The sequence below is a fragment of the Otolemur garnettii genome, unplaced genomic scaffold, assembly GCF_000181295.1.
Source record: "Otolemur garnettii isolate 467f Iridium unplaced genomic scaffold, OtoGar3 scaffold00075, whole genome shotgun sequence".
Classification (NCBI taxonomy): domain Eukaryota; kingdom Metazoa; phylum Chordata; class Mammalia; order Primates; family Galagidae; genus Otolemur; species Otolemur garnettii.
In genome coordinates, this window is record NW_003852470.1 from 6556691 (window position 1) to 6578981 (window position 22291).

Genomic DNA, 22291 nt, shown 5'->3' on the forward strand with positions numbered 1-22291 from the left:
AATGACTACACTCAGGTAATGATTCTGCAGACTAGAAGCAAACAGATCCCTGATTCATACACTTCCTAATTGTTCTTTTTGGTTTTGACCCACAGCAATGAATGTGAAATAGAACAACCCAACCCAAATTACCAATTCTCTATAATTGCTTTCTGAGGCCAGGATTACTACATTAAGTACACCTACCTGTGTGAAGGGAGATGGGCAGGAAAGGCAAATGAAACACTAAAACGAAAATGAAAGTTAATAAGCATGGCCATAAAAGTTTGACCTCTGAGGTCAAAATGCTGTGTGACCCTGGGCAAGCTGCCTAACCTCTCTGTGCCTACGATGTCTCACCTCAAAACAAGCAAGGTTATCTAAAAGTTAAATTTAAAAATACATATAAAGTTCCTTTGCTTAGGAAGAGCTCACAGCACCCTTAGCTGTTGATGCTATTGCTACCATCACTGCCAACTATTATTTTTTACAAGGGAGAAGGAAAATTCTGGAGCTTAAGAAAAATGGCTGTCTTGCCTGTGTCAGCAGAAATGTTTGAAGAAGGCGGTGTCAGCTCCCCTATTAAATCTACTCTTGCAGCCTCTCCTGAAATGAGTGGCAGCGGGGTTTTATTCACCTAGGGAAATAATGGTTTGAGTTTTTGACTTTTCCTCTGTATCTAGAGCCTGATATTTTTTCTTAAAATTGTGTTACCAAAATGGGATAGGTTTCATGCTATAAAGATGGTCATGTCACATCAAGAACAGCCTTGAACAGTGTATAACTCCACATTCAAGACTTCAAACCCTAGCTGGTCATTAAAGTGGGGGGAAGCCGCCCAAAGTTGCAGGACCTTGGGGAGTGCCAAGGCAGGAGCCCACCAGCTTCCACAACGCAGGGGAGAAGTCAGCCCTGACGTCCACGCTTTACATCCACAGGTGGTATATGTGAGCTGCTTATTCACAAATAGATAAAATCATCTGAACAGTCCCAAAGAAAAGGGACAGCCATACATCTCAATGAAAATACCACGATTTGATCTCAAACTGTATTCATGACTTATCATGGAAGCGGTATATTAAGAAATTATTTTGCAGGGAACGTCCTTGTCCCCTACAGCTTGTAAAATACTGTATCAACAGTTTTATTTATTATAGTTTGTGAAACTAAATGAGCAATAGCTGGGCAAAGAGAGCCTTTTTTTTATTCTAGAAGAAAACAAAAGTTGTTTTGATTATTTTGAGTATTTTAGCAAATGCAGAATAACAAAAGAAACAGGATTGTAAATATTCCGTTGTTCTTCCAGATGCACAGTGCTAAATGCATCCCAAATGCCGAAATTATCACCAAAAATAATATGAGTTTGGTAACTAAATTGAGTGAAGAGAAAGAGCATAGCACTGCTTTCCAGGGTCTGTCCAGCACTGAGGAAAAATTATTCCAGAAACCTGTGGAACTGGATTTGGGGCTGCCTATTTTTCAGCCCTTCAGACCGTGTACTGACACTTCTTCCTGGGAAGGCAGCATCGAGCAGTGGTTGGGAAGAGGACAGCTTTGGAGAAAAATAGAGCCCAGTCAGTCTCCAGGAACTGGGCTGTGTGGCTCTGGACTAGTCACTCAGCCTCTCTGAGTGTTTTCTTGTCCTTATCTGGCAGATCTAACAGCCACTACCCCAAGGATCTCATCAATAAGAAAGTACATGCCAACAGCAAGTGGCCCAGGGTCTGGCCCCTGTAAGCAGACAGTAAACGGGGGTGGGGGGAGGGCAACGCCCCAAGGCCCAGAGGGTGATGTGGAGATGCTCTGCCAAGAACCCGGAATGTTCAGTTATCCACCAGGTTGTGATAACTCTCTCCATAGGAAAACAAGAAGCACAGATACTTGTAAGACCAAGTTCTAAAAGAAGTTCAAGGGAAATCGAGATATGGGAAATACCAGATGTCTTTAATTCTTCTTCTTCTTTTCATTGTTCTCCTCTTATTTTATACTTTAGGGCCCTGGTTTTATGGAGAATCATTCAACTGTCTGATCCCTCTGTAAAATAGTGTAGAAGATGCAATGATAGCAGCATTAAGACTCCCATGATTCCAGCCCGTCTAGAGTTTTTGCTGAAATCCAGAGTGAGTTATTTCAGTGTAGGTAGGGTCCGGTCTGAGTGTGTACTGATTTCTCAGGTTTTTTTTTTTCTGTATTTATTTAGCTCTGGCTGAGGAATAGATAATTTTCAATAAAAGAGATTTTTAGTAACTAGGAAAATAGTGACCATGATTTTTAATTATGATTTTTATGGCATACTATGTTTTATTAACGCTCTAGGCTGTTTGTCCCTTATATGAAAGTTTTTGTAGCTGTAATTTCACATCCTAGTAAAAGAAACCATTACCCATATTTAAATATGAATGATTTTGTAATTTGTGGAGTAATAACTTGTGATAAAGTAAATATTCAGCAGGAAACTGAGTAGGGTACTTTGTCTGAATATCAAGTGGGTTTACCAGGAGGAAGCCGTCTCTGAGGCCTACATAGCATGATGTGATTGAATTGCAAAGAGTGTCCATACCACCTGCTAGTGTTAACAGACAAACAAGAGCTGCCTTCTGATACTTGGGCCCGAACATGTTGCACAGAGCAATTAAACCCTCAAACCATACGTATAGTCTTCAAAAAAATAATAGGAGAATGCTGACATGTCATCAATGAGGGATTTTTTCTTTTCTAAGTAATTGATGCCAATCTCTTACTTTTATTCCTTTGTTTCCCTCATCTAAATAGCTTCTAAAATTGATGACACGTTGTCAGGGTTGATCTTGATGACCCAAGAGCATTTGAAATTTTTGAAATTATGCAAGAGTGAATGTGACTGTTCCCCCCCACACACACACCCCTCTGTGATTGCTGAAAGCAAGTTGAACCATATTTTTATTAATTTTTAACTAACCTAATTATTTTTGGCACAGTCTATCCAAATTAGGTTGCTTTTCTATAATAATGACTCGGCGTTTGTCATCCATTGATTTAGGAAGCACTTACTGTGTGCCGGGCTCAGGGCTTTTTAGCTCAATCCCATGTGGGAGGAAGATCAGTAAACCAGAAATAAGGCAGAACAGGGATAGTGTTGTGACCGAATCCTGGCAGGACCTGGGGGAGGGTCCATCCATTCCCAGAGTGCGGGGGGTGAGAGAGTCCACGGGGTAAACTGAGGAGGTGTTTCTTCCTGCTCACGGGTGCTTTGGGGAATATGACATCTTCATGAAATCCATCGCGTTCAAACATAATGGTCCAGTTGAAGTGGGATAATTTCAATATTGATCTTAAAAAGGCAATTGGGAGGTCATTTTCTTTTTGGTTCAATACTCAAATCATTTCAGAAATGCAAGAAATTTTATAAGGAATTTACCTACATCATCCTATTTTCGTGCAAATTTAAAATATTTTCAGCCATGTATATCTGAAGACTTTGTGATCAGAAAGGTCAGCACTCAGCTCAAAAGGATAGGACTCTACGTGTCCTCTCTAAATGAAGGCCCAGCTGTCCGAGCATCTCCAAACCTTAGACTCAACGGCCTCAACTGCTTCGTGACACACCAAGAGGGCGACTCTCAGCCCTCACGGTCAATGTGGCTGAGACTGAGCTCGTGTCTCCTTTCTCTGCTTCACCTGCCGCCTGTCTCTGTTGACACTGTCCCCCAAAGTCGGTGACCACTGTCCTGCAGTTCTTGATTCTGGGCCCCTCCTGAATTTCCTGTCCTGAAGTCTCACGTCCTCTGTTTGGACACTCACATCAGCTTCCTCCATAAATTCCTTCTATCTATTTTATCTCTTTCCCTTCACAGACTCAGCCACATGGCTATCAGCGTGGCCTTTTGTCGGGGTCCCACCCAAGAGCAGCATCTGCTGACACCTGTGGAAACTGGCAGTGATCAACTAAAGAGATACAGAATTAGAAGGAATGGTAAAGAAAGACCAGAGACATAGAGTAGAATTAAAAGCAGGGCCAGGGGTCCATTGACATTGTGAGATTCCGGCAATGGCCCAGCGTGTTTGCTCCACTCTGATTGTATTGAAGTCTATTTGCCTAGAGGGTAAGATGAGGGAGGGAACAAAGAAGTCAGCAGTTTCTCCGATTGATCAGATTGATCGTATCCGCTCCTATTATTATTAACCTTAAGGGTAGCCTTCAGAAATCTGAAATCTGAGCCTTGGATTGGGAGAGCCTCCTGCTTGAGGTCACACACATAGATTTCTAGGGAGGTGTTAAGCTCCACTAGTTCTCTGTGGAGTAAAAACACCGCCAGCGTTAATCCCTGAGGAATCAGTGGGAGGTAGGCGTTTTCCTCCCAATGCCACTACAGAGGCTTTTCCTCTGCAATAAGGGATCTACGCTCTTCTGCCCATATCTCAAGGCTCAAGCTATTCCCTTGGTCTCTGCCCCAGGCAAATGCAAATCTCCACTGTGGGTATCTGCTTTGCTTGCTTAGCAGGCAGGAAACGCCCTAGAAGATGTATCTTTTTCTAGGACTTATCATAGACTTTTCTATGACCACAATTTTCCTCAGAGTGCTCACAGACCCAGCAGGGGGGTTGTAAGCTGTATCCCCAACAGGCTAGAATTTCAGAAAAGGCAGGAAGCTTGCTGGCAATAGCTAGCTTAAACGTGAACTAGCTGACCTTTCTTTGTTCCAACTCACTCAGCTTACTTTTTAGTTTTCTACTTTTTCTGGGGGTGCTTTCCTTTGCCAAGAATGGGGTCTACAGTCCCCCTTCTCCCAGCACCTTTAGCTCCCTGAAGCTGGTATCTGCTCAGGTCACTTCCATGTTTAGTGGGTCACTAGGACACAGGATAATGTCGGTGACATTTGGCAACTTGTGGGATGTGCCAGCAGCCTGCTGAGCTGTGCACCCCAGCCATTGGTGACTCACATAATTTCACATCCCCCAACCTCATGGCCCACCAGATGCCATTTCTGTAACCTCATGGCTTTGAGGGTGTAATCACCTCTATCTGGAATGTTCTCCCTGCTCCCCACCTCTCAGCATACCGCCCCCACCACCCTACCTCATTCTTCTCCACCCCTCACAACCACCTCCCCAGGCCATTTCTTTATCATGGAGTTCTGACCATGCTGGTCTGTGTCCTTCCCCAGTGGGAGCTCTTCGAGGATTAAGGAGAGAATATTTAGGTGTCACTTGTGACAGCAACAGCAAATGAAAAGCAGAAGCATCAACTCCTGTTACAGTTAAAAAGCATTTTGTTTTCTGGTGTCAAGAAAAACAGAATGCCTTGTTCAATCCACTAATATAATAAGCAGAGGAAAAGGACGTTCTCTTGAAATTACGTGTTCACTTTCTATTTCCGTTTGCTGACATCAGAGAGTCCATCTAATTGTATTTTTTCTTTAGGGAAATCGGTAAGCTGCAGGGCATCTGCTGTTACAGTTTCGTGATGGTCACTGTCCACCCGCACTTTTTGGTCTTCTCTGGGGCCTTTGGCTTCCAGCCCCTCTTAGATTAGATATACATCTCAGACGGCCTCAGCTGTCTCGGTTTCATCCCCATCCCTGGAAAGTCATGGTACTGGAGAAGGATGTGGGGTGTGTGTCGGCCCCCTGGACAAAAAAGACAGTGTGCCGAATTCTCCTCCGTTCACTCATTCATTTAGTCATTCACTCACTCAACACTTTGATGCAAGCCTTGAACAGCAGGTCTGCAGCCCTCAGTAAACACCACGGGACCAGCTGGTGAGGGCGGGTAGAGCGTGAGCTCGGAAGCAAAGCTACCCAAGTGCTGCATATGTGGTGTAACCTTGGCCTCCCTGTATCTCAGTCCCCTCCCTGAAATTGGGATAAAAATAGTATCTAACCCAGGCATCCTCAAACTACGGCCCGTGGGCCACTTGCGGCCCGCCGAGGACATTTATCCAACCCACCAGGTGTTTTTGCTGCTGCAGCCTGTCCTGCTTAGCAGCCGCCTTATCCCAGGGCCCACAGTCTGGCCTTCCAACGATCTGAGGGACAGTGAACTGGCCCCCTGTTTAAAAAGTTTGAGAAATCCTGATGTAACCCATAGAGCTAGATAGTGTCAGGATTACATGAAATACAAAGGGCTTAGCTCTGAGTAAGTACTCAGAAAATATTAACTATGAGGGGGCTACAGCTCTGCAGGCTAGAATGGGACATGGTGTGAGCAACAGAGACCCCTCTGTGGCTTACATGCTGTCGGGGAGAAATACACAGATAGGTGAGCAGACAAACATACCGAACAGGAGTCCTATACAGGAAACCACAGTTGTTCTGTGATGTGGGGTGACGGCGGTGATTTGGCTGCTCTAGGCCAGAGATCAGGAGAAGCCCCTGGGGAGACAGCGTTTGAACCAAGAAGGAAGGATGAAGAGGAGCCAGCCCCATGCGTGTAAAGGGGGTTTCAAGGACAGGATGTAGCCTGTGCAAAGGCCCTAAGTGGGAGAGGGTGTGGAATGTTCTAGAATCAGCAGATGCCAATGTTGGCTGGGATAGCAAGTGCCACAGGGAAAATGGGCAGGATGGGTGTGCAGTGGAGGGTGGCCAAGGAAGAGCACTTCGGAAGCTGTGGGGAGGTGCAGGGATGCCATCCTGAGGACAGCAGGCTGCCACCCATGGGTTTCCTCAGGCAGGGCCCACGAGAAACCTAGCTGGTGCAGGAGGAAACCAGAGCAAGGGTCCATTGTCAAGGGTGTGGGTCACACAACACCAGTTGTCAGAGCCACCACTGCAGAAGCAGGACCCCAGACTCAGGGTTATGGAACCTCCTCGGTCTCTCATCAGACCCCACATACAACACAGGGGCTCCAGAACGCCCCACTCAGGGCACCGGGGCTTGGGCCAGGACAGCCCAGCATCAGCTTAGTGGTTTCTTATTTATTTCTTTCTATTTACTTATTTATTCAGACTAGCAGATCACTGTGTGTTTTCATTGTGTGCAGCGTATTGTTTGGGAGTGCACTGGGGGGTGGTTAAATGGTGCTAATTAGCAGATGCTTGACCTCGGAGAGTTCCCGTTTCTGTGGTGGGAGCACATGACATCCCCTCTCCGAGTTTCTCAGGAGTCTGTTGTATACTGAGCATTGGTTCTTGCTGGCTCTGGTCCCCTTGCTCTGTCCTCTTCCCCTCCCTTCCCGTCAAAGTGTCTTGAGAAGATAAAACGTACACAAGGGCTGTTACTGCATCTGAGCCGCAAATCATCGTGTCTTTTCCAGACTGCATGAGAAACATTTGAAGAGGACCACTCTGCTGAGTGCCTCAGTGCAGAGGGGCCAGCTCTGGGCTCACAGCCACAGTTTTACCTTCTTTTGACAAAAGGAAACGGATTAGTCCTCACCTGCGCCCTAGTGCTGGAAGGAGCCGGGGCCTGTATTTCTGTTTAACTGCAGTGATGTCTGAATGACAATGCAAAGCTGGGGTTGGGGGGGCATACAAAATATTCACAGGGCTTCATGTTGCTGTCCTGAGTCACATTTTTAAAACCTTCTAATTAGTTTTACTGCTGCTAACCCCCAAATTACTCCATCTACCGCAAGCTTGCTGACGGTCTAACCAAAAGCTCACCCTCTCTAATCCCAGGCTTTCCTGATGGAGTTTCCATCTCTCTCACACATGAGATGAGCTTTCCCCTCAGACACCCATCCAAACTGGCTTTCAGGAGGCCTGGTGGGAGCGACAGTGATGACGTCTCACAAGTCCCTCTCCTTAATGTGTGGCATCCATGTACCTGTTCATTCCAAATAAGGATCCAGCATTAAGACCTGAACTACTAAATTATTAATACAATATATTATGTTATTAATATAATGAATAAAAGTATGAATGAATAGTAAGTAATACAGGTACTAATAATATAATTTAAAATATATTAGATTTTTTCTTTCTCTGCTATCTTGAAGCTGGTCCAGTGCTCAGTTCTTAGAAACCATCGAGGTCATCATGGGTCCTGCGTTGGTTGGGCTATAGGCAGCGAGTGTCCTTCTGTGCCCTGTGTATCCTTCTGCAGTGCCTCTGCAGCTCTGCCCCCGTCCCCATCCTTCCACTTCCCTTCAGAACCACCTGTGGGAAGGTTCCTTCCCCTTCCCTGCCCCCTTCCACCCCGCCAGCCTCCCTCACCTTCCTGGAGCTCTCTGCCCTCTTCACACACCTCTGTGGTGGGCCCCATCACCTCCCACCACCCTTCTTGCTTCCCTTCCTGCCCCCTGCCCTGGCCAGGGCCTCCTCACTCCCAGGGATGAGCCTGCCTGGGAGGAAAGGAAGGGCCTGTGGCACCCCAGGAAGGGAGCTGAGTAGGTGGAGATGTGACAGCCAGAGGCCACCAGGGAGGGTCACCTTCCCCTGTGATTTGTGTGCTGCTGAGCCCTGGTGGCCTGGACAATCTCCCCTCCCCGCCCTTTACCCCCACAGGGTGATGGCTTTGTTTTCTGTCCAACCAGCATCCTCCTAAAGCAAGGGATCAGGCCGAAGGAGGCTCTGCGGCCACATTCTTGGTGCCTTGAGGACAAAGAGGACAGACTTTGTCCCCAGAAGTCCAGGCGCTAAGCTCGCTGTAGGGATGATTTGGGGTGGGCTCAGCCTGGGTCTCACGTTCACTTCTGGGTAAGGAATGGGGGGATAACACTCCCCTTTCCCCCAGAACCAAACGGTATGAAGAGCATCTCTGAAGACCTGGCGAGAGGTGGGCAGACAGCACTGACGTCGTTAATATTTGAAAAGCTTGTCTCCTATTGTCCTGATAAAATCCAGGTCCTGTTTAAAACCCTGTCCCGTCTAGCACCATCCTGCCTCCGCAACTTCAGACTCTGCAGACTTCCCGACCTTGCAGTGGTCGGCCTGGAATTCCCTTCCCCTTATGTGCCCGCCGACTTCTCCTTTACCTGTTGGGGCCCAGCAGTCGTCAGCTCCCTCTGCAAAGTCCTCCCCGCCCTCTGTGCTCCACCTGTTCCTGATGAGAGACTCGGCTCCTGCTCTGCCACAGCCCTCCCCACTCCGGGTATGCTCCATCTGTCACCCCTCTAGGCCGCAGCGTCCCCAGCATCAGGACCTGGGCTGCTTTGTCCTGGCAGCCACACCTTGCACACAGGAGGTGCACAAGGAGCACCTCCTGCGGTTATGCTGAGCAGGATCAAACAGCCAAATCGTGTGAGAATCTGAACACTCGTCTCAAACCCGCACAGCCAGTGCTTTGTCTCTTCCGCAGAGACCCAGGAGACCACATACGGTTTTGGTTAGAGGAGAGAAATGGTGGGTTTCTCCTCTTTCAATTTATCTTAGAAATTCAATATTTCAGTGTGTCCAAATCATTTTTCCTCACCTCATACATCTACCGCTGCTCTTGACATTCCATTGTTGTTCTAATCCCTTCTGTGACATTTCGGTGTTGTCAGCGGGTTCTCGCACCTGCAGGAGAACCAGCAGGGAGGAGCGGTGCAGTGATCCAAAGCTCTTTTCCCAGCAGGTGGCTGAGCCATCCATTCTGGTCAGCAGAGCCTGCGACTTCCAGGCGGGTGATGTTCCCCAATCGGAAATCTGCCTGTACTGTGGGTAGAAGAATGTGTGCCTGGGCACGTCTGTGCCCTTCCACGAGTGCACTCTGTTCAAAGCACGCTCGTCTGATGAGTCCCTGTCTGGGTCTCCCCCGAATTCTCCCTGGATAACAGGTTGAAGCCCCTTTGGAAGGCTCATCAGATGATCCGTAAAATAAGAAGGGGCCGCGCCCTTGCTGCCCTGTGGCCTAGACAGTCAAAGCAACATGTCTATGTGACGCTCCACTCACCTTTTTATGTTGTTTTTATTTTTCCACAGAGGTCTCATTGCCAGCAGTTTCACAGAAACCCACTACCTGCAAGATGGTACAGATGTCTCCCTCGCTCGAAATTACACGGTAATTCCCGCGTGTTCGTGTCACTTGATTCTGTGCTGCCAAATCTGTGTTTTGTTATTCTCTTGAGTGAAGTCACGTGCCCAGATTCTAAACTTAGGCCCCAAGAAGCACCTGCACACCCCTGAGTGTCAGAGCATTCCACGGTGACTCCAAAAACACCTGGCGCTGGCTGGGTATGTGCCAGGACTGCCCTTGGAGGGACGGCTTTATGACAGGGCTGACCTTGAAACTACCTTCCAAGGACTAGCAATGTTCATTTGGGAAAAGCCTTCTTAGAATACCTAGCCAAGGCTCGGCGCCTATAGCTCAACCGGCTAAGGCGCCAGCCACGTACACCTAAGGTGGCGGGTTCGAATCCCCAGCCCGGACCCGCCAAACAACAATGACGGCTGCAACCAAAAAATAGCCGGGCGTTGTGGCGGGCGCCTGTGGTCCCAGCTACTTGGGAGGCAGAGGCAGGAGACTCGCTTGAGCCCAGGAGTTGGAGGTTGCTGTGAGCTGTAGTGCCACGGCACTCTACCCAGGGGGACAGCTTGAGGCTCTGTCTCAAAAAAAAAAAGAATACCTAGCCAAGTTAGAGATGGCTTGGAATGCAGTTGACATGAGCTGAACTTTGCTGTGCTAAACTCCAGTCTATACAAACAGACTCTGCTTAGCCTGTTAGAAATGTACCCTGACGTCAATATGGTTCTATACCACAGGTGTGAAGGTAGGACGGTATTTGTTACCTCCTTGGCAGCTTTTCTGGCATTTGAACTTCTAGATGTAACTTGGACAAAAATGTTCATTTTACTGGTTCCTTTAACAAAAGTTGATGCTGACTGAGTCCTCTCTGCAATTGGCACCTATGGAGATGAGGTCCAGACAGAGAAGGACAGAGTTTCTGCCCTCTGAGCACTAGGAAGGTCACTGGTGAAAGAGCTGTGGGCATTTGTTTTTAATACCCATAGGGCTCTCCGTTCACCACCTGAGGTTATCAGGTAGCCAGTGTGATCTGCGGAGCCCCCTCCGCACCCCCCTTCTGTGCCTGATGCCAGCACTGGTACTTATCACATGTTTGGTGCTTGGCCCTTACAAACTGATCCCTTTAGCCTTCCAGGAGCCCTGGAGCGAGCTGCCAGGGCTCTCCCAGCCTGATGAAAACAGAGAAATCCAGGATAAAATACAAGAGCAGGGGAGTTTTTGTTAATGCCTGGTCAAGTGTAAATGAGAGTCAGAAAAATCCCCAGGAGGCAAAAACAAAAGAAGGATATTCACCCAGAGAGAGGGCCTGGTGCTTGGGCGGGAGCAAGAGAAGTGAGCGCCTACGGCTGGGAGACCCCCAAGGCTGGATCCTGGGGCCTCCTCCTCCCGGAAAAGAGAGGAAAGGAAGTCTCAGTGCAGAGCAGGGGTAAGAAAGACTGAGAAAAAGATGTCAGGAAATTAGAGACACTGAAGCCCCAGTAAGTCCCAGGTGTGAATGTCAGGAACAGTCTGGGCCTGTGTCCAAACTTTTAATGCCAGTGTAGGAATGGGGTTCCTAGTCAAGAGCTTGACCTCCAAACTGGTCCCAAATCAGAGAAACCCCCTTGGACCCAAGCGCAAGGCAGCCCAGAAATGTTCTGCTGGGGTATTCCTACAGCCCAGATCACATGAGATGCCCACACGGAAGAAATTAACATGATAATATTAACGATGCACCCCAAATCAAAACTGCAAGCCACACAACGCAAACAGGCACTGTCAGTGAGAATCGCAGAGTAAGGCCAACAAGAATTAGTACCTCCAAGAACACAAGATAACAGAAAAATCACAGGAAAAAATTTAAAGAGAACAGAATAGATCTGATAGAAATTCCTTAATGAAAATATATTTTAAAAACACAGGAAAGGGCACCATGTAAACAGAATATGAGGCTGACCCTGAACGGATGAAAGATAGGAGGAGTCTGGAGAGAAAACTTCCCCAGTCCCAAACAGGAAGAATAAAAATAAACACCCTCCAGGATCGCTTACAGTGAAACCGAGGAATACTAAGAATGAAATCTTAAAGCCACCTGAGACAAATGACAGACTTGTACAAAATAATGACAATTAAACCAACCATAAATTTTTCTTTAGCAACTGTGGAATTAAAACTGCAGAAAGCAAAGGGAAAAGTATTGTCAATCTTAATTCTATACTCAGTTTACTTTGCTAGAATGAAAGTTTTAAAATAGACATACAAAGAGAAGAGAATTTATTACTCTCAGATTCTGACAAAGAAAGAATAACTCACAAAGGATATCTCAGTAGGAAGGAAATTGGTCACAAGCGTCAAGGGCAGGACGTCAGGGACACTAGTAAGCAAAATAACATAAATGAGTCTAAATGAGCTACAGAAGATGACAATTACAACATTAGGGACTGAATTTTTGTGGTTTAAAACAAGATGGGCAAAACAACTTAAGAATTTGCATTAAGAATAACAGGCATGTTGATTAAAGTTTGACATAAATTTTAAGTATTACCATTTAAAGAATAGAAAAGCAGAACGCATAATACCAAATAGAGTGAATACAAATAGCAATTCAACCTAGTAGAGGACGAGAGAGAATGAGGAGAGTTTTAAAAAGGAACCGAATAAATGTCAAACAGAAACCAGCCAGATAAGAATGCGTCAACATCTTGGTCTCATTATATGTAAATAGATTGGATCTGTGAAAAGAAAACCAGAATAACTGTTTAGAATTTAAAATAAAATCCAGCTATATAATTTTTACAACAGTCACACTCAAAAAATAGTTACAAGAGGAAAGGACTAGAAAAAGATATAATCCACAAATCTTTTTTTTTTTCTTCATGTATTGTTTTTTTATTAAATCATAGTTGTGTACATTGATACTTTCATGGGGTATAGTGTGTTGTTTCCATATACAACTTGAAATACTTTCATCCAATTGGCCAATATAGCCGTCGTGTCATTCGCATAGTTGTTGTGTTAAGACATTTATATTCCACATTTAGAAAGATTCACATGTACCCTTATAAGATAAATCATAGGTGTGATCCCAGCAATCACCCTTCCTTCCTCTATCCTCCCCCCTCCCCTCCCCTCCCTCTCCACTTTCTCCGTATTCTTAGGCTAAAATTGGGTTGTAGCTTTCCTATGAAAGCTAAATATTAGCTATAAGAAAGCTTCTGTACTATGTAACCTCAAATAAGCCAGACCTTGAGGCAAAAAAGGGTATTTTTAGGGATAAAGGACGTCATTACATGATGGTAAAAGATGGTAAAAAAAATTCAAAGCCATATATACCAGGAAAAATAGTCTTAAAATATATAAACCAATAATAATAAAAATATAAATGTAACTTTTACATCTAATTATAATTTCACCTAGAAATAAGGTTTAGCCCAACTTCTAACTAAAGGATTTCTTAAAATCCAAGAAATGCATTACAGATTAGGCATTATATACCAGGCTAAAGCTTTTTTTGCTTCTTAGTAAGCTTAATTTAAAAATCCTCTGATACCAACTTAAACTCAGCAATTTTTTCTCAAGAGAATACTAACTTCTACCCTGCTGGTGGGACTACAAACTAATACAGACTTTTTGGAAAGAAGTATGGAGAATTCTCAAGGAACTAAAAGGTGATCTACCATTTGATCCCACAATTCCATTACTAGGTATCTACCCAGAAGAACAAAAATCATTTTATAATGAAGACATTTGCTCTGGAATGTTTATTGCAGCCTAATTCATAATTCCTAAGTTGTGGAAGCAACCCCAAAGCCCATCAACCCATGAATGGATTAACAAATTGTAGTATGTGTACACCATGGAATACTATTCAGCCGTAAAAAAAGATGGAGACTTTATATCTTTTATGTTTACCTGGTTGGAGTTGGAACACATTCTTCTTAGTAAAGTATCTCAAGAATGGAAAAACAAGTATCCAACATACTCAATACTATTATGAAACCAATATATAAACACTTACACATTCATACAAATGCTAAAACACAAATATGGTCCAGCAAGAGGGAGGGGAGAGAAGGAAGGAGGAGGGAGGACATTTGGTGGGATCTTGCCTAATGTACACAGTGCAAGGCCACATTTCAGAACAACTAAGAGTAAATTATAAATGTCTTGCCACAAAAATAAGTAAGTGAGGTGATGGTTATGTTAATCAGTTTGATTTAAGCATTCCACATTGTGTATCAAATCATCACATTGTACCCCATAAATGTATAAAATTATGTCTTAAAAAATGAAATTCAATTTAAAAAATTATAATAATAAAGAGAAAACTGTCTAGATGTAAAGTTCATGTAGTTTAATTGACACATCTACAACCAGAGTGGAGATTTAAATATACCTCTCTCAGAAATGAAAATTTTTAAAATGAGCAGAAGAAAGAAACTCAAGAATGGGGATAAATGAATCAAAAATCTGGTCCTTTGAAAATATTAATAAAATAAGCAAACCAAATTAATCAAGAATAAAAAACAATTCCCAAGCAAACAATATTAGTAACACAAGGTGGGAAGAAACTATTGTTAAAATCACAATAACCTGATGAGCAATATCAACCATTTTCTTTACAATGTAAAATCTTAATACTGGTTCAAGGTGAAAGAGAAAGATTTTAATAAGACTACATAAAGAATTTAAATTAATAATAGTCTTTTCAAGGTCTATCCACAAAAATAACAACAAATCCAAATTATGTAACCAAGCTACGTTTTCCACACCCACCAAGATCAAATGGTTCCTTTTTTTTTCCAAACAAAGAGGGTGGGAGAATCTGTTAAAACTAGAAAAATAGCAGATAAAAATTAATCTTATAGATTAGCTTCAATTATGAACATAGTTGCAGAACTCATAAGTAAAATGCTATTGAGCACACATTTTTTTTTTTTTTTTTGAGACGGGGCCTCAAGCTGTCCCCCTGGGTAGAGTGCCGTGGCATTACAGCTCACAGCAACCTCCAACTCCTGGGCTCAAGCGATCTCCTGCCTCCGCCTCCCAAGTAGCTGGGACCACAGGCGCCCGCCACAACGCCCGGCTATTTTTTGGTTGCAGCCGTCATTGTTGTTTGGCGGGTCCGGGCTGGGGATTTGAACCCGCTACCTTAGGTGTACGTGGCTGGCGCCTTAGCCGGTTGAGCTATAGGCGCCGAGCCAAGCACACATTTTAAAACTACTTTTGACCAAATTATACTTATCTGAGGGATGCAAGTATAGTTCAACATTTGTATATCTTATACTTTAATACATTATATTCTGCAGATGAAAAGTCCTAATTGACATCTATTATAATCTTACTATTTCTAATGTAGATGTACTAGCTCTCGTACGGGAGGAAGTGTCCTCGTACTACCTTTCTGCCCTAGAGAGCCCCACGTAGCCTCTTACATATGCCAGGTTTTCCAAAAATACTCTATCTAGCCATTGCAGCCCCGTAGGTGATGCCATCCAGAATTCATTCCTTCATCTATTCATTCACTCAGCAAACATGCATTAAGCACCTTCTGTGTGCAAACATGGTAGGCTATGGGCATACAGGTTGAATAAAATATATTCCTCATCATACAAATTCTAACTGAGAGGCAAAGCATTTAGAAAACATAAAAACAATTCTGTTTTAATATAACTGCCACACTAAGACATGTGTACAAAATACCATGGTGAAGGTGTTAACTTGGGGCTGGGTTTAGCTCTTTGGAGGTCATCTCACTAAGGAAGTGACATTTGCTCTTGGTCTTAAAAGTGGGTAAAGAAGAAGAAGAAGATGGGCATAAACTTCAGTGCTAAGGAGTTTGGACATTATCTTACTGAAAGCTGGAAGGAAGAGAAAGCTTTCAGGCAGCAGGATGGCACGTTCAGGTCTGCACTGTAGAAAGGGTCTCTGACACAGATGGAGGGAAGATCGGTAGGAATGTTGGTGGACAGAGACGAGATTTTGTAGTTGATAAAGGTGTTGCCTACAGAAGTGGGCCTTGGAATGGACAGTGACAGAATCAAGAGGGCTTGAGGGGTCAAAGGAGACACTGTCTCTGGGGTCTGGGGGTGAGGGAGGTGTCACCCATAGGGCTTGCCCTGCTGCTTAGGACTCTGGATGGACAGTTCGTTCCTCTGTGGTTCCCGTAAGGAGCAGCGTGTGGTCGGAAGGCAGAGGAGAGCAGACTTTGCCTGTGTTGTGCTTGTAGCAGGGCAGCCATGGGCAGGTGTCCAGTGGGCAGTGGGTGCATGTGAACCTGAGGGCAGACAAAGATAGAGACCAAAGGTGGGGATCCGAGGATCACCCTCTTATCTATGTGACAGTTGGTGCCATGAGTTCACGCCTGACTTTTGTTTTTCCTTTTTATTCCAAGAACTCACTTAAAATGTGTCTTTAGACTTAGCACTAAGGCAGTCTCTATCTATGTGTATTTGACTTAATAAAATAAAATAAAATTTGGCAAGTCAAAAAAAAAAAAAAAAGAGACAGAAGAAAGAGCTCCTAGAGATACTGCACCAATAGGGCTGAGTCTGTCAAATGCCCCTTACCTGTGACGGTGAGTGGGCTTGTCTCACGCAGATGTATGTCCACAATATATGAGATATATGAGATATGCTCATACAATATATGAGATATGCTTCCAAAGTTATTTTAATAGTGTCGTGTTTTCTGTTTCAATCTCCCTTCCTAATTTTCTTCTTCTTAGGCATTTCCACCTTATTTTCTCATTTGGGAGGGAAGGTGATAGGAGAGAAGAAGAAATAGAGGACTAGAGAAACGAGAGGCCATCAGCTAGCTGCCAGGTCTGCTTTAGACTTAGATTGCAAACGCTGAAGGCACCCAGTCCAGGCGTCTTAGCAAACAGCCTGGGTGGAAGGTTTCCAGGACCGTAATGGTGCTGTCTCCATGTGGAGCAAGACCATATTTTTCTGTTTTCTATGATTGATGTATGTGCATGGGGCTGCATTTTGCATTTTTCCTTCTCATTTTTCCATGAGGTAACCATACCTCCCCCTTCCCCACCTTCCTACCTCTCCATAGAACTGTCTCTTTAGGGAAGGGAGGCAGGGGAGAGGGATCCTGATAACTGCTGGTCCCCAGAACTGGGGAGCGGCTGGAGTCCCTGCTATGGATGGGCAGTGAGGCTGCTCCTGCTGCCCTTTTGTGAGTAGTGAGTGAGACTTGGCCACTCCCTCCCACCACGGGGTACTGGAGCAGCCAGAAAGGTCAGCAATTACAGGAAGCCTCACACCTGCTCGGCCTAAGCTGGTATCCTGTACAGAATATACCAGAAGCCTCTTTTTTGGAGCTAATTAAGCCAAAGATGGCTTTTGATCTTCATCTGACTCTTTGAATTTATCTTTAGTAGATAAAGCAGCTGGAATATAGATTAACTGGCACCGTACACCTCCAGAAACAACAAGCCCGTGTTACTTTCACAATTAGAAACATAATGACTTTTCTTTGAATCAGGGAGCTGCCTTCTGCTCCTGGGAATGCCCTTCTTAGCTGTCAGCCACGTTGCTGTGACGCTGAGGAGTGTGCCATCCTGTTCATTAGCTGAAGCCCACAACCTCAGCCAGTCCTTCCACCAGGAGCCCCTCAGGAGCATCTAAGGCCTTGCGTTGTTTTTCGTGGTGAAAAGACAGATGCAGCTTTGGGGGTCTGGTTTTTATTGAATCAGTCTGGAAAACAAAAAAAAACTTGCTGACTCATCTCCTCATCCTCTAAAGTCAGCACACAATGAACTTTGCTAAATTTAAAATTATATATAAAATAAGAACCACTTTTTGTTGGCTAGAGCACTTTTTCTTTCTTTTCTCAACCATCAGTATAAGGGGGTTGACTCAGAAGAGCGTCTGATTTTAATTTTGGAGGTGACCACTCGTCTTCTCTCTTAATTGTCCTGACACAATGAGTTAACTTTATCCTTTGCTGGCCACAACTGAGGGGAGATTGTGTTTTATATTATTAGTTTTAATAAGGCTTTCAAGATACAATAGAATACACATGACATTTGCACTATTTACATCCCAAAAGACAACTCTGGGAAAGGCTGGAATAGTGTTCCAGGAAGGCTGAATGTCACCAGTGCAGTGGTGGCACTCATCTGTCACAGGCATGTTGCTGCTGGGCACCCATGCTGTACCGAGAACTGTGACCACCACCACAAATACAGTTGGGCAGGGCTCCCAGGCAGACCAGGGGGCCGACATGTGGCTGGAGGGAGAAGCATGGTTATTCTGTAACTGTAAACGTGACTGACATCTGGGCTGAGTACACCAAGGAAAAGGCTGTGGGGTCCGGGTAGGGAGGACCCTGGAAGGCTTCATGGAGGAGGGAACCTGTGCACCAGCCAAGGAGAGGGAGGGAGATTTCAGGCTGGGGTGGAGTTTTACATGGGGTGAGGGAGTGTTTAGGAGTTGACAGAGATGGGAGAGTCCAGGGATTGGAGACCGTGGTGATAAACTTGGTCATGATGGGAGAATGGTGGGATGGCACTACAGTCTCAACCAAGGGGAGTCTGCGACTATGGAGGGCTGCAAACCCCACCCCGGCTGGAGCAGGAAAGAATGGTCAGAGCATGGGGGACTTCAGCAGGGTTGAGGAGAGGGCTCTAGCCAAAGATCCTGAAGCCCAGGGGAAAGGACGTGGCCTTGGTGCCAGGTGCTTGGAGAGGAGTAGGAACCACGTCTCGCCCACAGCTGGGAGCCCCCCCATTTGTTTCTCACTAGAAAACAAGAGTGGGAGCATTTGCTGTGACAGATGCCGAATGGGGACCAGCTGGTGTTAACTGAGGCTGGACCATCAGGTGGGATTAGAATCTGATACTTTAGCCAACATGTTGCATGAGTGACGTCCCATCCAATAGTGGCAACTATTGGCCATCAAAAAGGAGTAAAATCGTCTACAACTAACTGCCTCGGACTGCACGTGTCGGGATGTCGCGGGGCTGCACTAGCCCGGCCCTCTTCACGCCTGGGAGGTGTTTCAGCCACCTGCTCTCTCCCTGCGTCCAGCCTCACCTGGTTTTCGTCCAGACTCTGCTCCTGCTGAACAATCCTTCTAACACATGTGCATTGTGTTTTGATCCCCCAAATCATCGACAGCTCCCCCTAGCGCCTCTTCTGTCAGGTTCAAATTTCTTGGATGGGTCTCCCCTCCATGGTGAGGACACGCCCACCTTTCCGAGGGCATGAAGCTCCCGTGCTTGATTCTGTCCTTCACGCGCTCACTGGGCAGATGTTACTGAGTGCCCAGCGTGGCAGCTAACACTGCGGAAACTCCAGCGACAGGCGAGGCCCTGTGCACAGCTTCTACACACTGTGTTGTTTAACCCCCACTCGAAGTCAGTTTTTACTTCTTTTTTTTACCTAGAGGAACCAGCGGCCATAGAGGGGTTAAGTAGATCAAGCACACAACTAATACAGCTTCAGACCCACAGTCTGGCTCTCGTATCCGGACTCCTGGTCTAGGCTATACCACCCTGCAGGTGACTGAGCTCGTCTGATCGTGGCAGTGAAGCAGGGCAGAGCCTGGTTGGTCCTTGGGTGGCAGAATCTTGAGCTCTGACCACTGTGAGGTCCGGCCTCGGATTCACCTGGAGCCACTCAAGTGTCTCTTACATCCTCTGGCCATGGCGTTTGCTGTAAGGGAATTAATCTGTTAAACTGCTGTGAGGTTGAACAGACCAGCATTTGTGCACAGAGGGGGACACTCAGAAAATGATTTGGGGAAAGAGCAGTTTGGCTGGAATATGAGGAGAGTATTTGTGTTCTTATTCCAGATTTATAACAGTGCCTTGCATTTTATCAATCACTTCCCCATGTCATGCTTATTAGATCTATAAAACCCTGGGCAATTAGGTGTCAGTCCCATTTTACCGATTAAAAACTGAGACTCCAAGTCTCAACTCTAAGACTCCCAACCCCAGGTGGATCTAGGGGTCTCATCAAGGGGTCTCCCTGGTACCAATGTGCTGTTTCCAGGCCCAGTTTGCAGGGAGATTCCCAAATGTGAACACGATTTCTGAAGCATGTGCTCTCTGCTCCTGAAGTCCAGCGCAAAACAACGTGAGTGCCCTGGACGTGCCTTCTTTATGGTCTTCCTTCCAGACATGTTCTCCTTAGGGAAATGAGGACAGAGACAGCCCCGGGAGGCGTCCCTCGCTCAGCAGTCCTGTCCTGCACGCTGTCAGGGCCGAGTGCTGAGCAGCAGAGTCCCATCTTCCTCTTCTGGAATTCACTGTCACCGTGTTTTAGTCTCAGGCAAACATGTGGTGTGCGGGGGCTTGGTACTACGTACAAGTGAGTAAAGGCCTGGCCACAGCCACACTGCGTAGGCTGATGACAGACACACACGTGCGTGTGGGCACCCTCACACACACACACACCTACGTATACACATGCACACAGACGCACGCACACCCGTGCATACCTACTCAGCCCCAAACCCTTCCTCTTTGCAGACCCTGAGATTAGAAATGACTTCACTTTCCGAGATTCCATGAGTGACGTCATACTCGAGAAAAACACTGTGCCCAAGTTAGGGTCTTAGGTGGTAGCTTAGTAGCTTTTCATTTCAAGAAGAGCCAGAGACTGGTGAGGGCACATGCTCCCAGCCACAAGATACGGAGGGAGCCGACTGGCCTGGCGGATTGTAGTTCCTGCCCTGCTGTTGGCTGCCCCTGCGACCTTCGGTGGTCACTCAGGCCTCAGCCCCCACATCTGCTCAGGGAAGGGGCTGGCTTAACAAGGAAGATTGGCCTGAATCAGCCCAAAGCCCCTTTCCAGCTATAACATTCTGTCATTCAAGCCCTAAATCAGGACAGCCCGGCACGTAGCGTATGCTGGGGGTCAGGGAAGGTCCTGCGAAGTTCCCCGAGAAAAAGCACAGGAAGCAGTTTTCACTCAGGCTTCTCTCTGACTTAAACTGCCAGTGTCCTCACAAATTACAGGGTCAGGCCGTTTTTGTTACCACTTTATCTATAAAATTCCTTTCTTTCTGGTCCACTGGGAGTTGGCAACAGGAATTTGATTTAATTCCCACACATGGCATGGAATTAAGGGCTACCAACTTTCAAGTTCAAGAGTTCTTATTCCTTCCACCGTCTTCTTACCCACTATTATGTTTGATTGATAGTATTAAACAGAAGGAAAATTTATCTTACTGAAGTGGGGAAATGCATTAGGTTAAGTAATAAGTCTATAAAATACATGGTTAGAGGTTTGAAAAGGAAAAGATGTAATTTTGTGGTCGTGCGTGTTTGGGACTCTTGCTAGGCTGTGCTTTGTTGGGAGAAGTAGAATGTCCTGGATCAGCAGAACTCGGCAAAGACTAGCCCAGCAGGGTAGGGTCTCATTCAGCGACATCTTAAGAGACATGAGCATGAGGAGAAGACAGAGGCTGTGCAGACTGACACCCTTGAGGCCATTGGAGAGAAGAGAAGGATGGATCTAGGGAAGTCTGTGCAGGGAAGAGCCCAGGGCACGGGTCCCAGGGCACACAACCATCAAGGCACGATGGCTGTCTGCTCTGTCTGTCTCTCCCTCATGTGGCACATCCAGACCTCACAAACCAAGCATTTGTGAGTCCACAACACCCAGCTGGGTCCTGCCTCTCAGCATCAGTGCATGAAGTCAGCCTGGACCTCAGACTCCAGACACGGACCACACGCTCACCTGGAACAGTCCTGAGTGGGGACCGTCCTGAGTGGGTGCTGCTGGCCACTGCCAGTGATGCTACCTGTGTTCCTCTCTCACCTCAGTCATTGCCCAAGAGGGCCAGACCCCCCAGGGCAATTGGAGAATACATCTCGTCCATTCCCCAGTCAAACATATGACACAGTGTGACAACAACTGGGTTGTAAAGTCATCTATACAACCACTTACATTATAAAAACTAAATCACTTTCGCTTAAACATTTTCTGAGTCATATGGGAAAAAATAAAATTTCGTGAAGTTGTAATTGTCCTAAAGAACCTGGAACTTGGAGGTCTCGTAATTATGATTATGCTTAGTAATCTAAGAAGTTAATCAGTGTCAGGAGTGAGCAGCAGTCTTGTTAGTTAACGGTCGGGAGTCAAAATGGTGGGAAAGCCAGTAATGGGGTGTGAGCTCGGCTGATGACCGAGAGGAGTGAGGCTGTGTGCTTAAAGGAGCAGTCTGAGGCCTGAAATCTAACCTCCTCCTCTCCATGAGCCACACTTCAACCACGCTGTTGAACTGGAAATTAACTTGATGCTAATTCTCTCTCAGCTTACTCTTTAATAAGCTTATATTTCTGTGTATTTAATTTGAAAGTATATTTTGATAAATAATCTATTAAAGTAAATTGAGTCTGAGAAGAAATGAGTTTGAAATTTCCGAGGTCAGCAATTGGAATTATTGTCACCCTCTGGTTTTTAATTTTTTAGACAGTGTTTAGTTGCCCGTAGCAGCCTTTTAT

General features: G+C 45.7%; 1 protein-coding gene across 1 annotated transcript in view; it reads left to right on the forward strand.

Annotated features, from left to right (window-relative positions):
• ADAM12 (ADAM metallopeptidase domain 12) overlaps nucleotides 1-22291 on the forward strand; it is a 275334-nt gene that overhangs the window by 150173 nt on the left and 102870 nt on the right. The window contains exon 3 of the mRNA XM_023515635.1: nucleotides 9801-9879. Within this exon, the coding sequence (XP_023371403.1) occupies nucleotides 9801-9879 (79 nt within the window). The remainder of the gene's footprint in view (nucleotides 1-9800; nucleotides 9880-22291) is intronic.